This window comes from Lonchura striata, chromosome 5, assembly GCF_046129695.1.
Source record: "Lonchura striata isolate bLonStr1 chromosome 5, bLonStr1.mat, whole genome shotgun sequence".
Classification (NCBI taxonomy): Eukaryota; Metazoa; Chordata; class Aves; order Passeriformes; family Estrildidae; genus Lonchura; species Lonchura striata.
The window spans coordinates 15383202-15392385 of record NC_134607.1 but is presented as its reverse complement, the minus strand read 5'-3'; the positions used below and the strand labels follow the sequence as shown (position 1 = coordinate 15392385).

The following is a 9184-nucleotide window of genomic DNA, read 5'->3' as shown; positions in this document are numbered from 1 at the left end:
TTTTTAAGTGTGTTTCTGTAAATACAAAGGCATTTATGTCACTTACTCTTAAATCCTGCAGAACTGACTGTGTTATGTTTAATACAGAATTCAGCATTGTTAGACCTTTACAGCAAAGAGCCTGTAATGCAAGAGAAACATTCCAAATGGACAACTGAGACAGCTGATGCAATGAAAGAATATCTGGGATCATTGGTAAGAACTGATGTGTCTTGCTTTCTCAGAAGTCAGTCCTCCACTGTTGTGTTAATTTTATTTGCACAGGACAAAGCCAGCTGCAGGACATACTCTTGTCCATAGTTTCCTATCGTAATGCTGTTTGGGCAGCAAGTCCAAGCACTGCTACAGGCCACTTCCTGGGGCTCCACATGCTTGCAGCCTGTGTGGGCTCAGATAAAAACGTTTTTCTGCAGAAATACACAAAGTTGGAAGTAAACTGCTAGAAGCATATTAAGATGCTGGGGACATGATTTTAAAAAAGTTTAAATGAACAGAGTAAAGCCATTTTTGGTTTGTTCAGTTTGTTTTTTTCCCAGGGTCCAAGTAGCAGAGGGAGGAAAGGAATGTAATTTTGAGCAAATTACACTTTAAACTAATAAAAGGGGGAAAAGAGAAAAAAGTTAAATCTTCCCTGCCCTACATGGTGAACATAAGTTTTTACATCCTATTGGAAAGCTTCATTCAAATGTAGTTTGTAACAAAGCTGTGTTCTGATAAGATGGAAAAAAGCAATGCACTTACCAGCCAGAGCGCATGTGTGAGGTTGCTTTCAAAAGGGGTCAGGAATGGTGTGCTTTACTCCCTGCCTGGGTGTACGTATGGCACAGCGGTGGCTGCTGGTGCTTCTGAAGCTTCCTCCTGTACACATTACGGAGGAGACTGAGAATAGCCAGATGAGTGATGTGCTTTGGTGGAGGCTGGTGGGTGGAGCTGCACAGCCACTGATGTGTTCAGGGACAGCATGACAAATAATTCCTGTTGATTTGAGCTGTGCTGTGGTTCCTGTTGTGCAGGCTCAGGAACTGCCTGTATTTGTCCCTAAGCCAGCGCTGCTGGGTGCCACTTCCTGTCCAAACCATGCTGCGTGAGCCTTGTTTCTAAGCTGGCTGGAGCATTGTGATTCCCACCCCCACAAGCCCCAGACTGGGACAGCTGAAAATAGTAGGGTCTCTGAAATAAGTATGTTAGTAGGCTGCTGTGTTCTTCCTCTGTGAGAACAGGAATAAATTCAGTATAATCAAGCTTATAAGAAGATGGAGGGTGACAACTTTGGCTGTGCTACATTCTCTTCAAGGAAATACTTAAGGTACAGAAAGGGAAGAGGCCAATTAGAGTAGCGTCAGAGTGGAAAGGGTATGAAGTCTCTGTAAACTTCCACCAGCAGAATCTTAATTTCAAATCAAAAAGCTTTAGAAAAAGATGGATGCTGTCCTTTGAGGTACCTTGACTTTACTCTTATGGAAAGTGCAGTGTTAGTGTGCTACCTGTTCTCCCTGTTTTGAACGTGATCATACAAGGATCATACTTGTTAAAACTTCTGCTGCTTTAGTTCAGATGGTGGCCAAGGTGGATTGTAATCTTTGAGGAAATACCTGGTTCATTTAATGAAATACAAAGTAACTTCTGCTACTGCAGGTACAGAGATTTGTATTTGGAGGGTACCATGAGCTATGGGCATCTCATGTTTGGAACAAAACTTGTGTAGATGAAATTATTAATGCTACAGCAATTTAAAATGAGGGAATCTACATGTAATCCTTTAGGATTGAGTTACAATACAGGACTGTGCTGCAGGGATCAAGTAGCTACAAAGTCAGTTTAATTGCTAGCATTAGAAAGGCATTAAACTGTAGTTGTGGTGAGCCTCCTTTCAGGTTAGCAAAACTAGATTTAGGAGTGGAAACTGTATAAGCAGTAATGTTCCTGGACACAGCAGCAGCAAAGAAATGTAGAACTGCAAATAAGCTGAACTCTGGTTATCCATGGGTATGCTGTTTGTCCCACACTGTCAAGCCAGTCAGCCCCTGCTTGACAACAGCTTGATGTGACTGCACTGACAGAGCTGTGTAGGCAGCCATGTGAATATTGATTTACAACAGCAGCATTAGAAAAAGTGCTTTAAAAGATTTTTGAAAGCCCTGTCCATCTGAAACAATTCCTATTTCAAAGTGGAGTACTCTTAGAACAAAGGGGCTCTTGGCCTGTCTAGAACTATTCTCAAAATAATGTGATATCCCAGCAATGCCTGTTGGTGTAGTTCCAGTTCTTAACACAGTTGCTTAAGAGTGGTGTTTGAAAATTATTTCAGGAGCCAGTTTGCTGAGCAATGACTGTTTGGGCCCCTCACACACACCTGCAGGCAAACATGGGTTCTGGGAGCTGAGAGCCAGGAAAATGCCTGCTGCGAAAGGGACACCTGTAACAGTGCTGCCGTTGGAGCACTCACCTGGCTGGGAGAAGCTTCACTTCTAGTTCCTTGTTCAAAAACACAGACATGCACCTTCTTCCTGAAAGAAGGCTCCAGGATAGAGTGTTCCACCTCTGTTCAGCATCTGAAAATTGTCTCCCTTCCAACTATATTTAAACATTAACTGGAATGATTAGATGAGAACCTCAGCTTTTGTAACTGAGAGCCTGTCTCCTGCATATAAAGCAAAGCTGGACCATACAGGCAGTGCTGTGTGCCTTCCACATCACTGGGCTGCTGGGTTGTGTTGGCTTTTAACTAGTCAGTTTCTGGGAGGTGTCAGTTTGGTACATTTAAAAATATTTCTGATTTTTTTATTACCCTGTTCTACCAATAGGTAATGGTTCTCATCTGGCCTGGCTGTGATACCAGTGCAAGTAATGTGCCACACAGCAAGGATTCAAATACTTCTTCCCAGTAGATAAGAACATAACAAATGAGCTCATCTTCAAGCTGAATGCGCAGCTCTTGAAACTGAAACCTGTGGGGCAGCAGTAGTTTTTGAAATAGTGTTGCAAACAACCTTATAACCCTTTGTATGAATCTATTAATGATGCTGTCAAGAAGGACTTGGAATTTGCATATGATGCTGGAGAACAAACCATTAACAGAAGGCTCCATAGGAGTTAGTGCTACTTTGCCTTGTCACAGCTGGGTGTTTCCATCTGCTCTCTAATGGGGAAAGGCCGAACCACAGAGATTATGCTGAATTTGTATTTCAATCTAGTGGTTCTCACAGTCTAGAATAACGGGGATTTTTTAAAAGTTCAGAGCTTCCTGTATTACCTCACAAGTAATAGCGTTACCAATGTACTCCAAAGAATCTTGTTAGTGAGTGCTGCTCTTCACTCAAGCAAGGACAGCAGGAAAAGCAGCTTTGTGGAAACCACTCAGTGTAACTGCCCAAATGCCTCGTGGAAAACACCAAACAGAAACAACCAAAAAAAGAGGTCACACTCCTGCTTTAGCTGCACAATGGGTAGGTATCTGACTAAGTTTCTTGGAGGAGTAGGAAGCCTGTTAGACCTGTTAAAGGGAACAGTCACAAGCCTATTCTTCCTGATCCTGTGTTGCACAGCTTTCTGCCAAGGTTTTCCTTTGCCAGTAGCTCCACATGTGTGGGAGAGAACAGCAAGAGCCCTGAAACCTGGCAGTGCTGGGCACTCAGCATCACATTAGCCTGCAGAAGTCTCCATACTGAGGGTAAGCAAAATAACTTCATACAGTAGTGGTTAATTAAGATGGCAAACCCAATAAACCATGCAAAATTAACACTCTGCTGGTACCATCCTTCCTCTAATTCTTGACCAATTAAAGGCTGGCTACTGGAGCTGAAAGCAATACATTTTCTATTGTGGTCTTTTGGAACTACCAAAAAAAAAAGTAAAAATAATAGATTACAAACTACTACCAGGAATATAAATATTAAGCTCACATTTGACTGCTCTGTAGAAACTCATTGTTTGGAAGCTGGCTTGCCACTTTGAAAGGCTATGGTATTTAATGTTGCTTAAATATGCAAACCAAAATGCAACTACTAGGCTAGCAAAAATGAAGGATTAAAGATTTAAAAAGTAAACATAAGGAGGATGCCTGAAGATGAAGCTTTCTCCACAGCAGGCTATAGCAAGAGGGTAGCATGGAAGATTCCTCCCTCAGCTTATAGAGCTGAATTAACCCCTGCTCTTTGCATGTAATAGCAAAGAACCTGGCCAGAGGAAGCTTTAAGGATATTAGAAGTATTTCCAAGACTATTACTTAATGATTCATTCTCCTTTATTTTTTTGTGCTTCTAAGACAGGATTTTCCAGTGTTACTTGCTACATGTTTTTCCGTATTTTTCAAGGACTTGGGAAAGAGGGGCAGCCAGCCAAGGCTGCTTTGCATGTAATGCAGACTGTGTTTTATCATTACAGAGGTGGAGTTGCAGTTCATAGCTTAACGGTAACTAGGTGATACACTAGGTGATACACTTATGTGGACTGCAGTCAAAAAAACTTCCTCTGATATTTCTTTCCTCCTTCTCCTTCCCTGTTTCCATCTACTGGGAAAAAAACTTGCAAACAACAGGACAAAAAACCTCAAAACCCTCACTAAAAAAACACCCAGCCCAAACCGTACATTCAGTTCAGGTATACAGAAAAATGAGCCCCAAGTAGCAGAGCTTGCATTTGGGAGGAGCAGTCTAAAACCTTCCATTGCTACCACCATGTTCAGTCTCCACAGCAGTAGCAAATACACTCACCTAGGGCAGCTCTCTGGTGCACCCCATACCCCTTACCAATCTAACACAATTTATTTTTTACCTAATTTAAACCATCCCACCCCTTGTGGAGTTTTACAGGAGCTTGCATCCATCCTTAAAACTCCCTTGAAAACCTACAGGGATACTCTCAAGCTGCCACTGGCCCATCACACAAGCTACAAACGGCTTTTGGTTAAAATCAGCACATCAAAAGCAAGATGAGTTTAGCAGGGAGGAATGAAAATAAGGTTCTTTCACTGGAAGCTTTTCTGCTCCCAGCAAGTCCATGTAGCAGGATGGAGATCAGTACTGGAAGCAATCCTGTCTATTACAAAGCAAGTGAAAGGCAGCTTTTCTCACCCCAGGAAGAAGTGTATTCTGCCTGCTACACCACCCCAAAGATGTCTCCATGTTTATCTGATGAGGAACTCAGGGTAGATGTGAAATCCTCTACTCTTTCACAAATGTTATTAAGCTCCTTGGGATGGGTGGCTACCTGCCTGACCTCAGGAGAGCTCCTAAATGAAAGTTTAGGCAGGAGCAGGTTAGTGCTGTTCAAGCATATATCAGACTTTTTACAGCTGCTGGCAGAAAGTGCTTAAAACCAGCAACACAGCTTAGAAGGGTCAGTGCAGAACTCTGGTGCAAATTTATCTTCTGACACAGCCAGAAAGACATGTAAGGAAATAATTAAAGGCAATAACTTTTGCAGTTCTCTTTGGTTAGGACAAGGGTTGGCAGCTTCCTGAGTCCTCTCTTGTCAAAGCAACCTGTGCTACCAACAGCAACAATGATCACTGAAAATACTCACAAGCCAAACTGCAAGGCAGAAATATCAAGAGAGATGGCTTGAGGCCACATAAAACACTTTCATCAACTGAACAAAACTGAATCAAACAGCCTCAGAAGAATGGTAATTTCCAAGTTCTCCTTAAAGTCTCTCTTCAACAGGAACACTGGGTCTTCTCCACACTTGGACTGGCAATCACTGGCCTGGAGTCAAGACTGAAGCTGTTTGGAGGGCTCTCCCCATGAAGCTGTAAGGTATTTCGGGCTATCAGCTCCTTAGCCATTAATGTGAACACCTCTTCTATGTTTTGAGCTTCTTTTGCTGATGTTTCCAGCACAGCTAAGAGCCCGTGCTTCTCTGCCAGGGTGCAGGCATCTTCAAACAGCACTTGGCGCTTGTCCAGCGAATCCGATTTGTTCCCTTAAAAGAAAGCAAAGAGATACTTCAACCACTTAGTCTTTCAAAAATTTATTTTTAAATGCAATGCAGGAATTCAATTTTGTTAAACAATAGTTTTATGTTAGCGGTAAGAGTTACTGGATAGAACAAGCTGTGAGTACATCAGAGCCACAGATACAGACTGCCTTAAAACTGCAGCAAATCATATGACAGCAAAAGAGATGAAATCCAAGAAAAAACTAACAACCTGTGTTCATCTGTTTACTTAGTGTAGGTGAAAGATTATTTGGAAGCAAGTGTTGGTCCTGTTCCCTTGTGGTTTTAAATGTTAAGTAGCCTTTAAGTTGAGGGCTTGTGTCCCACTAAACCCACCATCATACTGTTGTGTTCCTGCTGACCTTCTTCAGGTAAGTTGAATTTTGAAAAAAAAAAAAAAACCTTTTAGGGTGATGTAACAAGAAAGACAAAAATTCAGGTCAGCTGTCTTAATGCCTGAAATATATGCTTGTTTCTGCATGTATAGATTAAACTTTTACTTGCAGCACTTTAGTGAAAATCTATAATTAAACACCTCAGTTAAAACACCTTTGTATATTTAGGCAGTTGCAGCACATGTGGATTTATCAGTTTGAGGGCTATTTGCCTCCTTAAAAGGAACACACCCACCTTTTCCTCCTTCAGTTCCAGATAGGAAAGTTAGGTTTCCTAACCTTAACCTCCTGCTAGAAAGGTGTATAACATGACTAAGCATATTTAAATGTACAACGGCTTCTCCCAATGTAAGTAAAGCAAACAGCACCAGATCCGGAAGAAAACATCTAGCTGGATCCTTAGTAAAACCTTCACTTTTTACTGATTTCAGAACTTCTCTCTCTAAAAAAACAACCACCACCATCCCCCACCACACACAGATAAGTCTCTTTCTTTAGATTCATGATAGAAGTTAGAAAAAACCAGACAAAGTGCAGTGATTTACACCTCCCCTGCCCCAGTTCCAAGCACTGCATTAGGAGCAGGTCAGGATTTATCGTTTGCTTCTTCCAGAGGAAGGCCAGGAGAATTCTCGGCAGCACAAGCACGGAGGGTGCTGGGAGCAGAGGCAGCAGCTCAGGGGCCCTGCCTGGGGCCCAGCCCTGCCCCGGCTGCTGAGCTGCTCGCAGCACACTGCAACAGGTTCAGCCACGCCAATGGAAATAAAGGCAAGAAAGGCTCTGGCGTTTCACTGCAACAGTGCCCTCGTTTGCAGCTTCTTCCTTGGGGGAAGGAAGAGCAATAATAACCATGAAACCCAAGAGAAAGGAACCGTGGCTTCCTACCAGCTCCATTCCCGGCAATTCCCAGCCACTGCTTTCCTCAAAGAGGCAGTTTCCTGAGCGCTATTGGAATGCAAGCAGGCTACTCCAGGCTCTGCAAAAGCCATCTCCCCATCTATTGTCTTACCTGCGCGGAATCCCATTACAGAGCAGTGCGCATGCATATCAAGAGAGCAGAGAGGAAAGATGAGAACCACAGGAGTCTGTGCATCCCCCTTCACCTTGAATTATTGAGCTGCTACATTCCTCTGCAGCAGCCTACAGAGCCAGGCTTACTGCAGTTCTAACTCAACAAGGTGGTCCCTGCCTCCAGCCTGGCAGCAAAGCTTGTTGTGTTATTCCAGCAGGAAAGGAATAATGTAAAAGGGTTTTGCTGTCTGCAATGGGTTTTGGTCCTGTCAGGACCAGGCTATGACTTTCCTCATTTTTTTAAGCTTAGGTTGAATTGACACACTTGGTGATCTATTTTAATTAGAACTGAATTTTTGCATAGTATATAGATGCTTCAAGTAGTAGTGGTAGGAAACGAGGGAGATTTTATGTCCGTATTAAAAATCTACATAATACAATATTTAAAACTAAAATCCTACCAATTAACATCATGACCAAGTTTGCAGCACCATACTTTTCAATTTCATGAATCCAGTGAGGAATGGATTCAAATGTGGACCTCCTAGTAAGGTCATAGGCAAGGATGGCCCCATGGGCACTCCTGTAATAAGACTGGGTTATTGTCCGGAAGCGCTCTTGACCGGCTGTGTCCCACACTTGGATCTGTAAGAGAAAGGATGGAAGTTGTAAAGACCAGCGAACACCACTTTCCTAGGTGCTTGCCCTCAGCATTTGAAGCCTCTTGTCCAGAAGGCAGCCAGACCTGTCCCAGCTCACTCTACCAGACCAGTGTGGCTTTGCCCTCCCTAGATCCAAAAAGCCATTTACAAGCCTGAAGAGTCAATCTACACAGACCAAAGAGAAAGCTCTAAGGGTGAACCCAGCTTTGCAAAGAGGCCAAGAAACCCATTTTCAACAACTGTAGTAAAAGATACAGAACGTTACAGCCTGTTAATAGCAAAATAAGAGTAAAGAACCCTAATACAGGACTGGGCAGAGCAAATCTATACATAAAAGCCAGGCAATCCTAACTTTCATCTGCACACAGAGGGAAGTTCTAGCTGATAATTTCTTCTGGTGTTTGTCTTGGAAGTCTTCCCTCAAATTAAGCCCACATCAAAGTGGAGCCTTTGCAAACTTTGGGGGTTTTCCCTTCTTGGTGTCCCAGCTCAAACTGCCACATCTCTGGAGGGAAGAGACATCCCCTCCAAACTATAGCCGGCTTCCAAAGAACTCCCTGCAGGCAAAGCACAAGCCCTCTCCGCAGGTGATGCAGAGAAGTCACGAGAAGAAGTATGTACCCAAATCAGGGTGCCTGCTTCCCCCAGGATATCCTCCTGAGAGAAAGCTCCACTGGGAAGCACCCGTGGTTAGAAGGGCAGCCAGCTGCCCTCGGCAGGGCCGAGCAGGAGGTGCTGTGCGTCCTGGCACCTGCACAGGAAGGTGCTGCTCGCCAGGACGCTCGGGCTCGCTCCCTCACCGACCTTCACTCTCTTGCCGTCGATGTCCATGGAGCGCACGGTGAAGTCGACGCCGATGGTGTTCTGCTGCTTCTCGCTGTACTGCCCCGTCTTGAAGCGGTGCACCACGCACGTCTTCCCCACGTTGGAGTCGCCGATCAGGATGATCTTGAAGAGGTAGTCGAAGGCATCGTCCGCGCCCGTGCTGGTGAAGGGCATCGCGGCTGCCGGGCGGGCCTGCGGCCGGGCTGGGGAGGAGGATGAGGAGGAGGAGCCGCAGGCGCGGGGAAGGAGCCGCGTCCCAGACGCTCACCTGCCGGGACAGGTGGCGCCGCGCTGCCCCGCCCTGCCGCAGGGCCGCCGGGAGCTGTAGTCCGCCCTCTCCCCTCCCCTCCCCGC

The 9184-nt window shown here is 44.5% G+C and overlaps 1 protein-coding gene across 1 annotated transcript; it reads right to left on the bottom strand.

Annotated features, from left to right (window-relative positions):
- Positions 1-5022: 5022 nt before the first annotated feature.
- On the bottom strand, positions 5023-9126 carry RAB19 (RAB19, member RAS oncogene family). The gene is made up of 3 exons (XM_021552040.3): positions 8810-9126; positions 7805-7988; positions 5023-5922 (listed from the first exon to the last, which is right to left on the bottom strand). The coding sequence occupies exons 1-3, from the start codon at positions 9002-9004 to the stop codon at positions 5657-5659; spliced, it is 645 nt and encodes a 214-aa protein (XP_021407715.1). The 5' UTR covers positions 9005-9126; the 3' UTR covers positions 5023-5656.
- Positions 9127-9184: the final 58 nt, after the last annotated feature.

What these genes read in the sequence shown, in the direction of transcription:
- RAB19 (XM_021552040.3), bottom strand. Translation starts at nt 9,004, where the DNA reads ATGCCCTTCACCAGCACGGGCGCGGACGATGCCTTCGACTACCTCTTC. An exon ending in TCGACGGCAAGAGAGTGAAG is followed by an intron (nt 7,989 to 8,809) that starts GTCGGTGAGGGA and finishes TTTCTCTTACAG; the next exon opens with ATCCAAGTGTGGGACACAGC. An exon ending in CTTGGTCATGATGTTAATTG is followed by an intron (nt 5,923 to 7,804) that starts GTAGGATTTTAG and finishes CTTTCTTTTAAG; the next exon opens with GGAACAAATCGGATTCGCTG.